The sequence below is a fragment of the Mytilus trossulus genome, chromosome 5 (genome assembly GCF_036588685.1).
Source record: "Mytilus trossulus isolate FHL-02 chromosome 5, PNRI_Mtr1.1.1.hap1, whole genome shotgun sequence".
Taxonomy (NCBI): Eukaryota; Metazoa; Mollusca; class Bivalvia; order Mytilida; family Mytilidae; genus Mytilus; species Mytilus trossulus.
The window spans coordinates 59,759,221-59,780,770 of NC_086377.1; the positions used below are offsets into that span (position 1 = coordinate 59,759,221).

The 21,550-nt window shown below is 30.4% G+C and overlaps 1 protein-coding gene across 1 annotated transcript; it reads right to left on the reverse strand.

Moving 5' to 3' along the window:
* Positions 1-223: 223 nt before the first annotated feature.
* LOC134718131 (uncharacterized) lies at positions 224-20,834 on the reverse strand. The gene is made up of 8 exons (XM_063580623.1): positions 20,686-20,834; positions 18,186-18,280; positions 16,859-17,027; positions 13,680-13,985; positions 12,274-12,331; positions 2,142-2,212; positions 1,731-1,793; positions 224-249 (listed from the first exon to the last, which is right to left on the reverse strand). The coding sequence occupies exons 2-8, from the start codon at positions 18,237-18,239 to the stop codon at positions 224-226; spliced, it is 747 nt and encodes a 248-aa protein (XP_063436693.1). The 5' UTR covers positions 18,240-18,280; positions 20,686-20,834.
* Positions 20,835-21,550: the final 716 nt, after the last annotated feature.

The following is a 21,550-nucleotide window of genomic DNA, read 5'->3' on the forward strand; positions in this document are numbered from 1 at the left end:
AATTGTATTTTTCAAATGCACATACTTTTGGTTGGTCGTCACGTCTAAACATCTAATCATATTTTTTGGGGGTTGGGGATTTTGGTAATAAGTTTCACATTACTGTTTTTGGATTAAAGTTCATACGTTATTGCTGATCTTTTTGTTTTTGTTCTTACTCTGAAAATGACTCGTTTCTAAATATATAATTCAGAATCGACAGAAACTTCTACCTTAACGTGAATTACACTTGGTATTTAACATTTAATCCTGTCAAGGATAAAATATATGTTTTTAAAAGACTTTTTTTTAAATTAAATATGTAGGCCTACATATTTAATCGCAATTCAAAATCTGAATTGCGATTAAAATCCGAACCGCGAACGTCACTATTAAGAAAATGATAACGCTGATGATGATTGACTTTTGAGTGCTGTATTTTCAATTCTAGTATACAAAATCAGCTAATTACCTGTGTTATTTCTTTGAGAGCATCCACAAAGGTATTGTTGTGATTCACGGATTCTTATTAGAAATAAAGTAGTAAAAATAAACCCTCCTGCAATTAAAAAAAAAATGTTTTCCTCTGTTATTTAAGAAATAATTTGGATTCATTATTATTCTTTGGGGTAACAGTTTGTTTGATTGTGTTGGTAATTGTGAACCATAAATGTAAAGTGATCAACAAAAAACAAATGTTCAATAGGCATATATGGAGATTTTGGAAAAAAAAAAAAACAAATATACACGACAATACTTTGTTTATTCAATTAAAGATCACTGATATCTTCACGTAAAAATGAATCACATCTGTTGGTTGTTAAGCTGTTTACACTATATACTTTTAAAGGTTAATAATATCGATAATTTAAGACGTTTTTGTAATGTGGTACGTTGAACTAATTCTGGATTGCTTTACTCAGTATTTCATTTTATTTCTGTTTATTTTATTTTATTACACATCATTAGAATATATAAACTTCATGAGATACATATATATACACCAAACACTATTTGAAAATAAAGCATATCTGTGGACAAAATTCAATACATTGTCTCAAAGGGATGTATAAATATGACACAGACTAGAAGTTCAACGATTTGGGATATGCAAACGTAGGGCAGACTTTTGGAGGGCAATTTGTTTTTACATTTGTATTTAAGTGTTACCAGCTTATAATCGATTTAATTTGCAGTCCAGTGTAATATGAGTATCACAGTCTTTCCATAGGGAGTTTATTGCAGGGTTATATTTTAGACTTTAAAAAAAAAAAAAAAAACTAATCGTTATGATCACTTTCTTTTTATATTCTTTTTATTGTCCTGCATTCATTCTACAATTTAACACTGGTTGTTTGGAGAAAATATCAATAATCAATTATTTGATCTTGCTTTTTTTTTGTTCATGGAATTGTAAACTATCATCAAATCATTTATATGGAATATCTGTTTCACCTATGATAAAATGACGACAAATATATTATATTATCGTAACCTATCTTCCAATGTTGAACCACCAAGGAATATTGAATCCTCTGTTTTAGATAATTTGTATTGTAGATTATTGACTTTTGATTGTTTTTGTTGTATCCAAGATATCGCAATTCGTTTTCGCTTAATATTTTTTTTTTATTATAATAGAAATTATGTAGAGTAGCATGAACGAAAATGATAGAAGCAAGCGTAAATTTGGAATAAACGTTATTATTTAAATGAAGTTACATAATAGTTGTGTGCTGCAATGTACTTACCAATAATAGATATGAACAGAGTGCCAAAAAACGCGTGAGCGTAATTTGTCTTGGACTTTAAGGCTAAAAAATGACAAACAGACATTATTATATTTTACCAAATCAAGATGTTTCTTGTTGAACACTTACCTGTATTTTATTATATTTACATTGAGATGTAGTAAGAGTTAACTAATTTATTAGTATTTCCATGCATACAAATAACAACATCAAGAATGTTTTAATTACGAAATAGCAAATATTGCGTTCATTTTTTTTGTAATTTTAAGATGATTTTAATTATTGTTGATCAATGGTAACCGTGCTGACAATGGCTTTCATTGTTTTATTATACTGACGTATATACGTGAAGGAACTCGTTCGTTAAGTCTCTTTATGTTTGCAATTCTTAAAATACATTTTAAAACTCACATGTTTCATTCAACAACAGGTGATCATTTTTCACCAAGACCCATTTGTTTTCATCTGTGGTTTCCGAATATCTAGAAAAAAAATTGTTTGATCTATTACAGTGTATGTAAAGTGCGGATCCTAAAATATCATTTTTACTGTATATGCCATAAATGTCTAATGTAGAATGATAAATAAACAGACGAAGAAAATGAAGAAAATGAGTTAAAATGTATATGTTCAGAAATACATAATACTAATAAAACAAAGTAACAGATGCGAGCGGGATTTTATCGCGCCTACAGCCATCCAGCTGTGAAATATATACCAAAATAGGTGAATATTTAGGACATTTCACGAACAGATCGTGCAGGTGCTTTATAACTAACATGTAAGATGTTGTTGCAGTAAAACATATTCATTTTAATACAATTATTAAAGTTGTGTAGCGTAGAATATGTTTTGTCATTCAGTTTCTTCATATTTAACTAAATTCCACTATGATGATTTCGTAATGCTAGTCATGTTAACTGTCGAATAATGATACTATTCTTTCATTTTCACTGTGGAGCGAATCATTATTATTGTATATGCGGTGCATTTTCACTGTATAATTATTTTTTTTTATCTATTACAGGTCATTTCTTTAAGCATGTAGAGCAAGACTTTAGTTGATTTGCTTGCTTTTTTTATTGGATAATCATTTTGATAACACCCGATTTAATTCAAATATTAAAAAAAACAGGTTAAACTATGCCTTTTCATATTATTTAAAAATGTCTATCTTATTTACCAAGTTTGTATAAACAATTTTACAAACAAAGCAAGAAAGCCAACCAAAGTTTTGCTTTACATGCATAAGGAAATTAGCTGTAAAGCCTTAATTGTGCCGACTTGCTCAAACAATAGATAAAGTAAGAGAAAGATTTGATAAAATTTAACTTACGGAGGAAAGTTTGGTTTTAAAACTCTCTAATAAATTCAATAGAAATAACATTTATTTCAAATGTATTCCATTTAGTTTCTTATAAAGCGTATAGGGATCTTTATCCTTATTTTTTTTTTTATCCATTTCCATGACACTTCAACACTCATTACGTAAATCTTGATAAATATTGCACCTTTGATTTCCCGTTTAAAAGGTTTTACACTGGAGCCCTTTATAACTTGCTGTTCGGTGTGAGCCAAGACTCCATGTTGAAGACCGTATTTTAACGTATAATGGTCTACTTTTATAAATTGTGACTCGGATGGAGAGTTGTCTCATTGTCACATACGACATCTATATATGGCTCAAAAACGAAACGAGACGGGATAAAAAGGGATAAAAAAATCCACGCTACTTTTTTAATATATTTATGGGCTTAATATGAGTCAAAATAGAGTAAAATAGTGGGTCGCATTTGGGTATAAGCGTCACGCCCGATTGCCGAGTTTTTGCAAGCGTGACAGGTGAAAGTCAAATGATTGTGTAGTGAAAAACAGGAAATGAAGTCTAGCGGGACACGGATAATTACAAAAAATTAGAACTGCATAGTATAAGCGGGATACGGGAATCTGACAAAACATTAAGCGGAATACGGGAATCTGCAAAAACAGTAAGCGGGATCCGGGATAAGAACCCCCCAATGAGACCCCGGAATAAGATATTTTTGTATATTCATCCTATTGTTACAGTCATGCCTTCAATAACAAATGTATCCGATGCATGCATTTTCCTTATATTTTTGGTCCCTTTTTCAATTTTGTGGGGTCCAAATTTATAGACAAAAGTCCTTTAATAAAGATATTTGGAATTCGTTGACATGCTGAATCTAACCGTGTATCTAGTTTGAGGATTTTTTGCCTAGTTGCTGAAATAGCCCACATAGAGTTCCAAAGGGTCTAAAATCAACAAAAATGAATTGTAGCATGCATTTCGTGTACAATAACCCAACCCAAATGTGCATGGTTTTATCCATTCGCGGAATTAGAATTTTTCATAAGTAGGGGCCCACTGACTGCCTAAGAGGGCCCGCTGCTGTCACGCTCCAGTGATTCCCTATATAAGTTAAAATCAAGGAGAAACGTAATCTGAAGAATACAGTATGACATTTTGAGAATCGCTTTTGTTACAAGTTTGAAAAGCTATATATTTGATGAAGAATGAATGAGGAGTTTGTATTTCAATTTGAAAATATATGTATCATAAATCCTAATGTCATCAACTAAGTTTTTTCTTCATTTGTTGCAAGTGCATTTATCACATAATTCTACAATAAAAATTCCTCGCATCTTTGAAAATTCTACATTAATAATGACTGCACTAACAGTAATAATTCATCGCATCTATAGTTAAAATGGATCGCTTTCAATAATCGATATGCTATATTATGATGCTTTTATAACACTTATTTGAACTGTAATGCTATGTTTGTATATTATAAAGACATATCACAATGAAAATATGTTAAAACTTAACTTAAAATCCTTTAACTTGATATTTTCAAAACGTAAACAAATACAGTTTTCCCATGATTCTTTATTCTACAATAGACATACCCGCATATAACAGTAAAAATGAACTAGCTGGATTCGCACTTTATATACACTGTATTATGTGTATGTTCCGGACCATATGAATATCTGGACCATACGCGTATGGTCATGACCATATGGGTATATACTCATATGGTCCGACCATACGCGTATGTTCGGACCGTACGCGTATGGTCGAGGTAATCAACACAATTACTTTTAAACTCTTCATTAGGTATGACCCTTCTGGATGTTACGTCACTAAAATGTCATTTTATTATATTATATTAAAAACTTGATTAAACATTCTTGAAAACACCGTAGACACATCGGAATTCTCCGAGTCGATATCACTGTACGCAGCCAAAACAAGCAATTCCAAAAAAGCTTCATGTATGGTACCGTGTGAATGTAATTCTACGTATACAAAACACTACAAACTGCTCAGAGTCTGAATTGACCAGTTTTTGTGCTCGACCAGTAAAATCGAGCACACATTTTACTTGACTAGTCTCGACATTGTCTTGACTGGACTTAACTGTACTTAAGTGTACTCGACTAGGTCTCGACTTTACTTAATTAGTCTGAAATGGTCTTGACCAAGGCTCGACTTGTCTCGACCTGTCTTGCCTAGTCTTGACTCAGTCTGAACCAGTCTCGACCTGTCTCGACTAGTCTCGACTCAGTCTGAACCAGTCTCGACCTGTCTCGACTAGTCTTGACCTTCAAATTAAGTTTTGACTGGTATAAAGAAGCCCATCTAACTAAATTAAATATTGATCTTACAAAATTCAAGCTTAATAGGTAGTTTGATTACTGGCTGTGAAATATAAAAAAAAAAAAAATTTTACAATAAAAATAAAAATTATTATATAAATTCAGATAGGCATCTTTAAAATTTCTAATAACCTTTTCAAATCAACTTGGATTTTCATCAAACTATGCACCTATCTAAGATATATATAAAGCTTACTGAATCCCATTTCATACTTTTTTGTTGTATAGCTATGAAATTTAAGAATTAAAGTCATCTCGGTAAAAAAAGCTAGGATTTGCAATTTGGACAAAATAGAGATAGGCATCTTTAATTTTTTTAATAACTTTTTCAAAACAACTTGGATTTTCATCAAACTATGCAGCTATCTTAGGTATATATCAAGCTTACTGAATCCCATTTCATTTACTTATTTGTTGTATTGCTGTAAAATTTAAGAATTAAAGTCATCTCGGTAAAAAAAGCTAGGATTTGCAATTTGGACAAAATAGAGATAGGCATCTTTGATTATTTTAATAACTTTTTCAAAACAACTTGGATTTTCATCCAACTATGCAGCTATCTTAGATATATATCAAGCTTACTGAATCCCGTTTCATTTACTTTTTTGTTGTATTGCTGTAAAATTTAAGAATTAAAGTCATCTCGGTAAAAAAAAGCTAGGATTTGCAATTTGGACAAAATAGAGATAGGCATCTTTAATTTTTTTAATAACTTTTTCAAATCAACTTGGATTGTCATCAAACTATGCAGCTATCTTAGATATATATCAAGCTTACTGAATCCCATTTCATTTACTTTTTTGTTGTACTGTTGTAAAATTTAAGAATTAAAGTAATGTTGGTAAAAAAAGCTAGAATTTGCAATTCAGACAAAATAGAGATAGTACACTTTAATTTTTTTAATATCTTTTTCAAATCAACTTGGATTTTGATCAAACTAGGCAGCTATCTTAGATACATATCAAGCTTACTGAATCCCATGTTATTTTTTTTTTTTGTTGAATTGCTGTCAAAATTAAGAATTTAATTAATCTAGGTCAAGAAAGCTAGAATTTGTAGTTCAAACAAAATAAAGATATATAGTACACTTTATTTTTTTTAATATTTTTTTCAAGTCAACTTGGATTTATTCAAACTATATAGCTACCTTGTTGATGTATTAATCTTACTGAATCCCAGGTTGTTATTTAGTTTGGTGTATTGCTGTCAAATTTAAGAATTAATTTAATCTGGGTAAAAAAAGCTAGGATTTGCAGTTTTGACAAAATAGAGATAGTACACTTTAAACTTGTTAACAACTTTTTTAAATCAACTTGGATTTCATTCAAACTATATAGCTACCTTGGTGATGTATCTGTCTTACTGAAACATAGGTTGTTATTTAGTTTGGTGTATTTCTGTCAAATTTAAGAATTTAATTAGTCTACATGTAGGTCAAAAAGCTGCAATATTAGATATATATCTTTCCTGATAATTTTGGAAAAAGTATATATAAATTAGTAATATAATTCCTTTAATGTTTTATTCCTTTTGATATATATATCCTATAAATATATCAAAAAGCAAAGAAAAATTAAAGAAATTATTCAAATAGTTCTTCTGATTTGTGGTGATTTATAAGGCAATACCTACTGCTTGGGGCAAACTTATTAAAAAGATCACATCTACCAGAGAGTTTTAAATTGTAAATAACATTTATTCAAAGTTGCAACATCCTGTTAAATCTAAATCGCAAGGCTTTTTTAATTCTCTTGATAAGTAATACATGAGTTTAAGAAAAGTAGGGCTTTCTTTTTACCTGTAAAACTCAGGTGTACTGATGTAATTAAACCATGTATAGTGCCATGTCATTAAATTTGACAAAAAAATATTTTAAGATTTAATTAAAATAAATTTTTACTGTAACTTTGGAACACATTTCTTTTTTTAAAAGGTTTTCAAGGATTGTTATGAAAGTTCATAATATTATTTTTTTGTTTTACTACAAAAAAAGGGGTTTATTTTGTTTAAGCTGATTTGAAAAAGATATGAAATCTTAAAAAAAGACACCTTTTTTTTGTTAAAACAAAAATTTAATATTTTTATTTAAAGAAAGATATATTTCTAATATCAAAGGTTTTTGACCTACATGTAGATTAATAAAATTCTTAAATTTGACAGAAATACACCAAACTAAATAACAACTTATGGTTTAGTAAGATATTTAGCAAGAATATTGCAAAGATAGTTATAGAGTTTGAGGAAAATCTAAGTTGATTTCAAAAAGTTATGAAAAAATTAAAGAGTACTATCTCTATTTTGTCAAAACTACAAATCCCAGCTTTTTTTTACCTAGAATACGTTGATTCTTAAATTTTACAGCAATACAACTAAAATCAAAATAACCTGGGATTCAGTAAGCTTGATATGTATCTAAGATAGCTGCCTAGTTTGATCAAAATCCAAGTTGATTTGAAAAAGTTATGAAAAAATTAAAGAGTACTATCTCTATTTTGTCAAAACTACAAATCCCAGCTTTTTTTTTACCTAGAATACGTTGATTCTTAAATTTTACAGCAATACAACTAAAATCAAAATAACCTGGGATTCAGTAAGCTTGATATGTATCTAAGATAGCTGCCTAGTTTGATCAAAATCCAAGTTGATTTGAAAAAGTTATTTAAAAAATTAAAGTGTACTATCTCTATTTTGTCCGAATTGCAAATTCTAGTTTTTTGTACCAACATTACTTTAATTCTTAAATTTTACCACAGTACAACAAAAAAGTAAATGAAATAGGATTCAGTAAGCTTGATATATATCTAAGATAGCTGCATAGTTTGATGACAATCCAAGTTGATTTGAAAAAGTTATTAAAAAAATTAAAGATGCCTATCTCTATTTTGTCCAAATTGCAAATTCTAGCTTTTTTTACCGAGATGACTTTAATTCTTAAATTTTACAGCAATACATCAAAAAAGTAAATGAAATGGGATTCAGTAAGCTTGATATATATCTAAGATAGCTGCATAGTTTGATGAAAATCCAAGTTGTTTTGAAAAAGTTATTAAAGAAATTAAAGATGCCTATCTCTATTTTGTCCAAATTGCAAATCCTAGTTTTTTTACCGAGATGACTTTAATTCTTAAATTTCATAGCTATCCAACAAAAAAGTAAATGAAATGGGATTCAGTAAGCTTGATATATATCTTAGATAGGTGCATAGTTTGATGAAAATCCAAGTTGATTTGAAAAAGTTATTAGAAATTTTAAAGATGCCTATCTGAATTTATATAATAATTTTTATTTTTATTGTAAAAATTTTTTTTTTATATTTCACAGCCAGTAATCAAACTACCAAATAAGCTTGAATTTTGTAAGATCGATACATAATTTAGTTAGATGGGCTTGTTTATACCAGTCAAAACTAAATTTGAAGGTCAAGACTAGTCGAGACTGGATCAGACTGAGTGGAGAGTAGTCGAGACAGGGCGAGACTGGTTCAGACTGAGTCGAGACTAGTCAAGACAGGTCGAGACAGGTCGAGCCTTGGTCAAGACCCTTTCAGACTAATTAAGTAAAGTCGAGACCTAGTCGAGTACACTTAAGTACAGTTAAGTCCAGTCGAGACAATGTCGAGACTAGTCGAGTAAAATGTGTGCTCGATTTTACTGGTCGAGCACAAAAACTGGTCAGTTCAGACTCTGAGCAGTTTGTAGTGAAAGCATACACGAATACAATTAGCGATGAAAACTAAGATCAACTGACTGTGGCATCAATATTTAATGTTTATGTAGCTTTTGACATGTAAAATTAATACATTTTTTTGTAAACACATTTGTTTTTAAGATAAAGTTTATTGTATTATTTCTATTGTATATTTGAAAAAAATACCTATATGGTCCAAATACTCATATGGTCCGGCCCGTTAATAACCAAATGAGTATAATACTCATATGGTCCGACCATACGCGTACGGTCGGACCATACGCGTATGGTCGGACCATATGAGTATACGCATATGGTCATGACCATACGCGTATGGTCCAAATACTCATATGGTCTGGAACATGTAATTAATCTTACATGCTTATCTCAGTAGCATGAGTTCGAACCCCGTCAAGGGAAGAACAAAATTTGCGGAAGATCGTACGTTGTTGGGCTGTTTTTTAGACCAATTATATTCACATAATGTGTTTTCTACCTTTTATTACCATCTCTAGTGATCCTATGGATAACATTTGTTATAGAGTCGCTATTGCTTCATACGTACTTATTAGTATACAAGTCTAAGTTGAAAATAATACAGATATATATTTATATACTGCAGCTGTGCTATTTGAGCAGTCAAATTGCATTGACCGTATATTCATATGCCATATACAGTCACTGACCGTATATCACCTTGTTGATGACGTTGAAAATGCGTTCCCGTAGAGTTTTATTTATGACGTCAATAAAACATACAGGTTCGCGGAAATTTTACGTCGTCCGCTTCAAATTTAAAAATGATGTTTTTCCCTAAATATTTCATTTAGAACAGTTTTAAGAGCTGCAGCATATAAAGAATAACCATACATTGTCTCGAAATATCAATCGGTTATTTGTACTCGGCTCGAAACAGGTAAAAATGCTCGGCACAGCCTCGCTTCTACCTGTTTCTAAGCCTCGTACAAATAACATTGATATTTCGAGACAATGTATGGTTATTCTATATATATGATATGAATGATGTAATCAAGTGTGAAGCGTGTGTTATCCTTCGTCATCAGTAAATTAAGTATTAGATAAAATACAAAGGTAACAAAGAAACAGGCCGGTAACAACCGTTTCCGGATAGTTTTTCTGCACGAGTTATCAGGTCAAAGTCCGAGGCGATAGCCGAGGACCTTGACCGCGCTACAAGTGCAGAAAATCTATTCGGCTGGTTGTAACCGGCCTGTTTCTTTTGTTACTTTTGTTTTTTATCTGACGTGTACGACGTTTCTAGAAAGTAATAATACTTTTAGCAAGACTAAACATTTGAGAAACTTAGATAGCCATAAAGCAGTAAATGTAAGTTATAGTATAGACACATTCTATTTTCATTTTCCTTCAACAGAGATTTTTTTTCAAAAAAGAAATAAGGAATCGTATAATTTGATAAACAAAAAAAGAACCATTTCAAGTAAAAGATAAATGTTGTACGCATTTAAAACTTTTTAAAATGCAACTTCGTGAAAAAGTGATATATTAAAGAAATATTATAGCGGTAAGTGGGAAACCGGAGAGGGGAGGTCTAATTCATTTTAGAATAAACAGGCTGTGATCTTTATTTTTGATGTAGGTTGTGTCATTCCATCCCCCCATAAACAAAATCGTAAAAATCGCACGTTTGTTGCCAAATACATGAACGATCAATGCGGACCTGGATCCGCCACTAATGTTAATTCGATAACAATATAAATGTATCAAAAGAATGAATTTCCTACTTTATTAGTGAATGAAATGTTTATGAAAAAATGGATTTTGTCTTAATAATATGTATATTCAGGCATAAACTTTGATTTTTTTTAATTCATGCTCGTCCCTAGATCTACAAGTGTTGATCGAGATTAAACACGTGTTAATATATTATCCAATCACAGCTTACCGCACAAGATTGATGACATGAGTTGAATGATTTTCTTCTTGATTTGCTGCCTTGGACGTGTATTACATGAACACTTTTTGTTTATAGGATCAATCGTGCATTAGTGAGTTCATAGTGAGTTTTTCTTTGATATTAGATTTGATTTATGTACTTATTTCCAGTCTTATTTTTATTGAAATATACATGTCAGTATCATCATGCATTTTTTTACTTTTAGCATTATCCAAAATACTATTCGTGTCCACATATTGAAGAAAACATTTATTGACCGAATATTTTGCTTCATAAAGTGGGCGGTATGTTCTTTTTTTAATATACTAACTATTTACTTTTCAACGCCATCGCATAAACTTTGTTTTTGTTTAAATTAGCACTTATAACGGTATTCGGAAAATAAGGACTCATGCTAAACATTAATTTGTCATCTGCTTGACCATAATATTTTTTTTCTCATACAATTTGGGATCAAATATCTATTTTAGGAGAGATCCATACGCCCACCCCTTTTGAAGTTAAATGTCTAATCCCTTAATGTACTGATATGAATAGTATTTAACTGGAAATGTTTGAAAAAAGATATTGATGCTAAAATAAATATTTTGTTCCATAAAAAGACAGGAAATAAGTCGGTGAACCAAAAAGTTCAAATCTAATTGAAGTGCCCATGAACTCACTAATCATGCACGAGTGATTCTAATCATAAAGCGTGTCCGTGTAACAACTAAAAAGAGTCCGTGTATCGTCCAAAAAGAGTCCGTGTAACACCCATTAATGTACTATTTTTCTGCGGTGGAAAAGTCGTACAATGTTTAATGATTTGCTGCAAATAATATGTACTCGTAACCTTATTTATTAAGTTAAATAAAAGTGAAAACGATCGGAATTCAATTTGAGAAATAAAATTGAATGAATACTAGCAAACACAATCTCAGGTTAATTTCAAAATAAAAAAATCGGAAAGACGAAATGAACGGAACAAAGTACTAAAAGGACAATATGTTAGCAGGTTCAACCCACCATTTATTTTCTTAAAATGTCCTGTACCAAGTCTGGAAAATATGTGTGTGTTACAGTTTCACGGTGTAATTATGTTGCGTCGTAGTTCTCCTCTTTTGATGTGTTTCCCTCAGTTTTAGTTTGAAACCCATATTTGTTTTTTTCTTAATCGATTTATGAATTTCGGTATGCAACTGTTGCCTTTATCATGTTTATTAAACATAATAATCTTGCATTTAAAGAAATTCTTACCTCGTTATATTAATACATTTTGGTGTTTCTTGGTAGCTCATAGGAATGCAATCATAATCTAGAGAAGAAAAATAACACAGTGCATAAGTAAGTTTGGCATATCATTTATTTATGGGTTACACATCATGCACATGTAAAACTAAAAAAAGAATTATACATGTTCATATAACATCCTTTATTTGTTTAAAAAACATTAATCTGTCAATGGCAATACTTGTAATTTAGAATTCTCAAATGATTTTGTCAGAGTTTCCAACTGTTTGCTTTAATTATTCCAAATGCTAAAGATGTTTCACTACTAGCAGATACTACTTTTGTGGTTTAAGTTCCTTCTCTTCAACTTCGTACTTTGTTTGATCTTTTTCCTAATTCGATTTGATTAGCGATTTGTGTAACAAATTGTATGCCTACTATCGATACAATGTTTATACATAAGATAGTTGAAAAATACATAATTTGCCAAAAAAACACATAGATCATTCATTTTTAGTAAAATATCATTGAGTTATGTCTAATTTTTTAAAATCATTGTATTAAATGGCTTGATTGTAGATAAAAGAAGATGTTGTATGAGTGCCAATAAAACAACACTCCGTCCATGTCACAATTTGTAAATAAACGTAAACCATTGTAGGCCAAAGTTATGTCTTTAACACGGACACGGAGCACTGGCTCATAATGAACAACAAGCTGTAAAGGGATCCAAAATGGCAAGTGTAAAACCATTCAAATGGAAAATCTAACGGTCTAATCTATACAAAAAACGAGAAACGATAAACCCCAATGAAGTTAAGAACCACATCAACAAACGACAATTACTGGCCATGACGTTCCTCACTAAGGAAAGGTGCAAACAATTTCAGCAGATTGAAACGTTTTAATAGGTACCAACCTGCACCCTTTTCTGAAACAATAGAGTAACATCACAGCATAGAAGGACACACTATAAAGCATCAATTGAAATGGCATCACGTAATCAAAAGGCATATTAACACAAGTTAAAATGCACTGAATGAATACAGAATCAATAAAATAAGGGATGACTAATTAAATTAACAGTATTATATCGCTGTGATATGTTAAACAATTTCAGAAATCATGTTTTCTTCGTTTTAATTTAAGCTGGAACGGTTGTAACCACTTAGTTGTGTGTAATCGAATGGATATTTGTTTCTGTTGTCATCATATCAAAGCTCTGTATTTATGTTATTGTTATATCGTAACAGTAATTTTGGATTCTCATCAATCTTAACAAATTGATGTCAATTTCAATAGATATTTTTTAAATAAAGATAAGAGTATAAAAGTTTTCAGAAAGTCTTTTTAAACCAAATATGGAAGGTTTAAATCTTAATGAAACATAGTTTGACATTATTCAAACATTAATCAAAATAAAAGTACACTACCTTCTGACAGTGTAAAATTTACTGGACATGTTTTAATATAACATGAACAGTCTTCTTCTGTTGGTATACAATAACAACCATTTCTTGGAGTTTTTATAAACGAATAGTTTTTCTTGTTATCACATCGACACCTTCTATCATTCTTCGGTGAATGGTCCATGTATACAATCTGTCCATCCTCACTACAGTTTGACTTAACATAGATACAATCACTCATGCTTTCATTAGTCCAGAATTTTAAAGGCTGAAAACGTTTCTCTGAACAGTTTCCTCTGCTAAAGTCTCCGATATAAATTCGCTTACTCCCTGTAACAGCAAGAGATGGAAGAACTCATTTACTATATCATGTATTTGTTATAATATTTATTAAAATAAGTACTGTACGTGTGTATATAATATTTTTGTGGACCTCTTAAACCTAATTATTTGAAAATTGGTTATTTTTAATCTAAATGATATACTTTTAAGAATCTTGAGTGTCTTCCTCCATCTTGCAATTGGATTTTGAAAACGATAACAATCGGTTTAGATCTTTACTGCATACAGAAAATTAAAGCAATAGTATGATCATTGTAAGTCGTGTTACGACTTTTAGTGAGACTATATAAAATCATGCGATTTAACATATTAACTATTTTTTTCACGGAAAGGCAAATTTCAAAAAGTGCCGTCAGAAAAGTATTTACCATTAAAATCATAAATAAAAAATGCTTTTTGATCAATATCTGGATTTAAATATATTATGTATGATATGTGTGATAAAAAGGATGAAAGTCCATTATGCGGAATTTAGGGTGTTTTTAGGTGAACAAAACAGGGAATCCCCCCAGAAGGACATTTCAAACCAAAAAAAGTTAAGTTTATTGTGACTACTGCGCTTTATACTACTTTTCCCCTGAAAAAAGAAATTGGTTTGATGTGTCCTTATTACATAAAACAAATGTTTAATGAAAAATTGTAACATTGCTTAATTGTACTGATATAGCTCCCAAAATAAGACATTACATTCAAGCGTCGCTGTGGCTCCATCAGTAGAGCATATAACTATTAATCAAAGACTGTTTTGAAGATAAGGTTTGAATCTTTTATCGCATTTTTTGGGTTCTTATATTTAATTTTTTTTTTATGTTGGCTTAATTAATACAGTCATTCTGGACCATTTTGACTATATAGTATAGTAGTATATCATTTTATTAAAGAAAAAATAATACTAGTATTGACATTTGTACAACCATCCCTGTACCGGTACCTAAGTCATTAGGAAAAAAACACCACAGAACGAATGAATTACACTACAAATCGTGACTGTAGGTAAAGCATCAAGAAGCTATAGCATCTGTATCACAACGAAGGGTCGATTTGTTAAATATCAGGAAAAGGCCATATACATTATAGTATGTGTTAATAATACAAGGTGTTATATGGCCAGCTGATGTAAGACGTTCTCCGGTTTAAATATATATTGTCTTATCTTATTTTATCTTATAGACGGTATAACCTTAAACATGTTAAAAGACCAGGACAAATACAGATATACATATATTCAAAATGAGAAAAACAGCATCCAATTTTAATTTGTTTGATATTATTTGGCTTGTTGACAAGTTACTTGGTATGGTACCTTATGTGCATAAAGGGTGTTAACAATTCAACAAAGTCAATATAAACAAAACAGTCTTGGCCTTGTTTTTTGTTCAAGGTATAAAAATAAATAATGTGACGTATGTTCATGTACTATAATTAGTATTTATCTAGCTTTTTAAAACATGATTTACCTATCTTATCGAATGAAAAGAATTCACGGTAAAATTCAGAAAAAACACAGATAAAGTAACTTGTATAATGAAATGTGTTGTTACTCTACCTATGTTAGTTAGTAGAAAGAAAACGAGACTGTTGACCCTATATTTTCCTTTTTCTTATCTGAAAGCATTATATACACATGGACAAAAGTATTGCCACACCAAATAGAAATTCGAATAAAAAAAACCACTCTTTATTGTTTTGTGATATAGTTTGCAGCTTCTGTACCCGTAAACAATAAAACAGATGTTTTTTTCCTCATTGTTTTCAACAATTTAATGCTCTTTAACTTCGTACTTTATTTGGCCTATTTAACTTCTTTTTATTCGAGCGTCAATGATGAGTCTTTTGTAAACGTAACACGCGTATGGTGTATATAAAAAATTTAGTCCTTGTATCTATGATGAGTTTATTCAATAACCAAGTTTATAAAGTTATGTGATTGACACCTTGTAATTGGTCATCCACAAGTCATAACTGCAGCAAGATTGCAGTTAATCAGCATGTTGGTCATTACCTTTCCCCTTTAAGTCGTTTTGAAAATAAACATCAGGCAACCAACAATGTTAAAGAACTTCCGAAATCAAGAAGACCCCCTATAACATCTACATGGGGAAATCAAGCATAATGAAGGTTGGTCAGAACTTCAAGGAAACCCATTACAAACGATACAATCTAAAAAGAGAGTGATGACCATACAGGAGCCTTTAATCAAGAATTGTTCCAGATCGGCTCAGTGCTGCTACTGGTAATCGTGCGCAAAGACCATTTCGGGGACCTTTGCCTACGAATAGACACACAGTTGTCCTTATTCAATATAGTGCAGAGCTCGCCAAAGTTAGAAATTAGCATAGTGGTTGGATAATTTTTTTTTCATACATTTTTGTTTCTTTTAATGCCAATATTATCATCAACTACCTTTCAATATTATTTTACAAAAATATTTTATCATAATCCATCCACAATAAGAGGCTGATTTTTCAAGGTTCAAACAATCAAGGTATTGCAATACTTTTTTCCCTGTGAATATAAGAGCTATCTTCTCTTATTACATCTTTAAGTTATGTGGTGTACTTTTGTTTTAATCTTACAATAATCTTTACAAAATCTGACTACTATGCACAACCTGTACTGTGAAAAAAACATTGTTACCAATATCTCTTATCATATTTTTGAAAAAACAAGCAAACAATTATCAAGATACAAACTGCATGTTTGAAATTTTGTATTGTTTTTGCACTTTTTAGCGTATTTTTTTTGCAAGAACACTCTTTATTTCATTTAACGGATATGATATAAAAACATCCGTACGTCTATTTTCTGTAATAATCATTAAGTGTGCCGTAAAAGTATTTTTCAAATGGTGAAAACTTTACCTTTTCTATCCCAGTCTGGTCCATTACATCCTTCGACATATATCCCGTCCACTCTGTTGTACAAGCAAAAATATTTTGAGGTACTGTTACACTTTACTTTCGCTCGAAAAGTCCAGTTTGGCTGTGAAGGACATTGCAAGTCGTACGAATCTACGTTTAGTACAAATATCTGTAAAGGACGTCTACGTTTAAAAGTGAACGTAAATTGATGATTTGAATAATAAGCAGAATTATGTATATGTTGATTGTTCAGTCAAATAAAGGCTTTGTTTTATTCAATGTCTGTATTTTGATTTTTTCATTGTAACATTAGTATTTCTAAAATACTTTTAAAATTGTTATACTCTATTAGGTAAATAAGATCATGCTAAAGATTATTAATTGACATTTACATTTTTATGTCTCATGAAGCCGTTTATACACAATAAGTTTTAGTGGATATAAATCGTGTCTTTGATGTATGCAAAGTTTGATAATAAAAGCTGTATATAAAACGCACTTCAATGCTAAAAATAGTTTTGCTCCGAACTGGAACTAAAATCAAAGAGGTTGGTGATACCAAACGGAAACGGATCCAAGCCAAACATGCCTAATTTGTACCAGGGTTGCGCGGGTATAATGGCGTAAAGTCACCCAGACATGCAGGTTTTGGAAATATCTAAACATAAACAAATCAATAATTCTTATAAATAAATTACAAAATACAACTGTTTAATGATTAAGCCATTAACAAATTGTGCAAAACCAGTAGTTAAAAATTATTAATTGATGGAATGACTGAAAACTATTCAACTGTCAGTCGCAAATATTTCTTCCATATTCACGCCAGAAGAATAAGATGAAGGACAAATTAATTATGACAGCTACTGTAAAAGATGTGTAGATTGTTAAGGACTTTGATAACTCCTTGCAACTGGCCGGCTCTGTTACCCCTGATAATGTAGCATCATTTCATTAATCAAAGAAGATGCCAGTCCCAATACATGATGCATTACATTTGACCAGATGTTTAAGCATATGTATACTTCGAGCAATCTAAAACTAACAATTCATTAAGAGAAGTGTTTGAATACCGAAAGTAAAAAGTTCATAGCGGAACATAATTCTAGACCCCAGATAACTCGCATCCAACAGAAAAATACATTACATTGTAAACGTGTGTGCCTTCGTAAACAGTGATTTAAAAAATCATTTTGTTTTCTTCTAAACAACTGCTGTTTGACTTAGACGTCTTGATTGTAAATTTTTATAAACAATAGTTTCTTTCCTTGCTTGCTTTTCCCTGCGTTTCTCTGTTTTTCTAAAGTATTTATGTAAATCTACATACCTTGAAGACTAAGATTGTCGTAACGATAGGAATATACGAAAATATTTCGTCCATATCAGAGGTCTTTTATTCTTATTAGCAAAAAATGTCTGTATCTAAATAAAAAAAAAAATAATACAATTTTATGAACAAAACTCTTTTGACAAAATGGTTTCAAAGATAAACAAAAGTATTGTTGTTAGAAATTTGAAAAGTGGTTAGCTTACGTATAAAACTACAAACTCAAAAGCGTAAACAGCGTATCACATTGGTGCTGACGTTGTTTGCCATTTAACTAATTTGTTATAGTATTCCTGTATTTGTCTTTATGTGACTATTACTTTAGGTTGCATTTCTGTTATATTGACAACGCAATTTCCCATAGTAACTCCTTTTACGACTAAAACTGTACCACTTTTATTATAAAGTTTTGAAAAAAATCTTATCCTAGAAATGAAAGTTCATATATACTACATTTTTTTTCAAAGGTCAAAATATAGGGCTGTGCTGCATATTTTCAACGTTTATATGACCTAAACATTTCAGTGTTTAAACTAACACTAATTTCTTATCAATAACTACCCCTACCTCAAATGAAGGGTTGACAAAGATTTCTGTGTAAACAATGTGCAAATGTATATTTAGTGGTAACATTCCCAAGTTATGTCTCTGTGAGATGGAACACAGAGAGCACAACTGGGAACCAGTATGTAAACAAAATTAATTTTTAAAGCATATTCAAGATCTCCCGAAAAGAGGCTTGGTTTGAGAAACAGCTGTATTAACAAAGTGCAACCTTAAACTGTTTGGTCTGATGTGGTAATTTGTGGTCATTTAACGTGGCTTTGTTCTTGAACATTGCGCCATTGTCTTATTGTGATATGGTAAACTTTTGTATACTTGTCTTTCAGTGTTGCTTATATGCTTTGACTATTTGCATTTTAGTGTTTTTTTGTTACATATGACGGGTTAGGGTTCAATAAGTTTTCTTTTCCAAAATTTAACACTTTAAGATATGTTAAAATCTGGATTCAGAATTGTGTATTAGTTATCTGCAATGTTGATTTTTTTTGGTTTATTTTTTATCAAATTTAGGATCAGATTTCTTTTTTATAAAACCCCTCATCTCCTTACCCCTTGGAATTATATGGTAGTATACTTTAATCATTTTCAGGTACTTTTCATAAAGCTTTTTTACTGTAATAATACATAAAAACGCGCGTATCGTAAACCAGTAATAAGATTCAGATTCTCTATATTCAAATTAAAGAAGTCATGTTTTCTTTTGAAATCATGAAATACAGGTTTTATTTGTACATACATGTAGTTAATTTATCTATGAGGACTTCTTTATATTTTTCATATGCAAGCCTATAAAAACACCATAACTACATGTGTTGTACGTTTGAATTTTGTACTTTTACTTTTTATATTTAAATTATATATGTATATGTTCCACACCATATGAGTATTTGGACCATATAGGTATATACTCATAATGTCCGACCATACGCGTATGATCCGACTGTACGCGTATGGTCGGGGTAATTTACAAGTTTACATGTACATGATGTAATTCCTAACTCCTTGTAAGGTATACTCCTTGTAGTTATCACGTCATTAAAAAGACGATATCAAAGGTCATTTCACAATATCATAATAGGAAAATAAGCAGTTTCGTGCATTTAATTTTACTCACAAGTCACTATAGTAAACACATTTTATACATATTATCATTACCGACTTGTTGTTACGAGTGCATGACAATATGCCGACTTAGTAGATATTTCCATAATTTCTTAATGACTGTTATGGAATTTCCTGAGACCTCGGTATCACGCAGCTGATAAAAAAGCTAGCTTTTCGATCGAATGCAAATGGTGTAACTGCAAAGGATTGTGCACAACCAAGACGTGCAAATGCAGAACAAGTTATGGTATCGTGTGGAAGTAAATGCCATCCTAAGCGTAATTTTAAGAATACAATTCGCAATGAAAACTAACTGTGTCATCAATATCTGATTTTGATATAGCTTTTGAATAATAAAATTAACACATTTTCATGTAAACTGTAAATCATTGATTTTTTTTTAGATAAAGTTTATTGATATTTGAAAAAAATACCTATATGGTCCAAATACTCATATGGCCCGTTAATAACCAAACCAGTATATATATTCATATGGTCCAACCATACGCGTATAATCAGAACATATATATACCTCGATATATCAACAAAACCTAATCAAACATATAATATTAATTTTACCTGTATATCAACAGGATTACGATTATCTCCCATGCATAACTCCATATTATAGATTGTCAAATTTTCACTTATCATTATTTTTAAATGATTGTCTCAATCATTATTTGCTTTCATAATATATTTGATCACAAAGCATACATAATAGAACATCGTTATTCGTTTATAAAATGTGTTATGTGTTTTTATTTTGTGTATGTTTGTGTGTTGCTAAACCGAAAGTTAAAACATATACCACATCTAAGATCTAACTTACATTATGTTTACGTGAAATTAATCCTTGACTAATAATCCAGACGTTCCTGCAATTTCATCTTTGTTTAGTGAATGACATTGATCATACATAAGAATGATTCCACCCATAAAACTATGGGTCTATTTATAAAGATCGGGTTTACATCAGGATCAATTTATTCGAAATCATTTCAAATGTTTTACCTAAAATTCATAATAATGTGTTAACGATCGCATTAATATTCATATCATATTTTCCCAAATATGTTATGAAATAAAGTGCAGTTAATTTCTACGTCTTTTATATGCGAAACTAATGATAACATAATGTGATTGAAATACAATACATCTATATTTAGTTTGTTATGACGACGAGCTAAGTTAACAAATGTACAGTCATTGGGGACATATTTCGGGGTTTTAACAAAAATTTAAACTGCCACTCATTCGCAGGAAGTTACCTGTAGTATAAAAATATACATAGGCCTCTTTTAGGGTTAGAAAAGGTCTGACAGTTAAATATCAATTTAACAAATCTGTAAATATTTGTAAGGTTGACATTTTTTTTAATATTTTCTTTTTTATTTCTAAATTCTACTTGTAACTCCACCATAATTATTTTTCTTAAACAATTTGACAAAACCCGATAAATTTAATTGCCAATCACCAAAAATGTTCTACTTTTAAAACGTTGATATCATTTTTTTAATTAGGAAAAAAGGCAATAGGATAAAAATAAAATAAAATTTGACTGCAGTATTCAATTAGAGTATTTTGACTGAAAATCAATACGGGAAACTATCTAGTATTTCAATAAATGTTGTCATAAGCATGATTATGATTTGTTATCAATAATGAAATACATATTATTTATAAGCGTTTTCAGT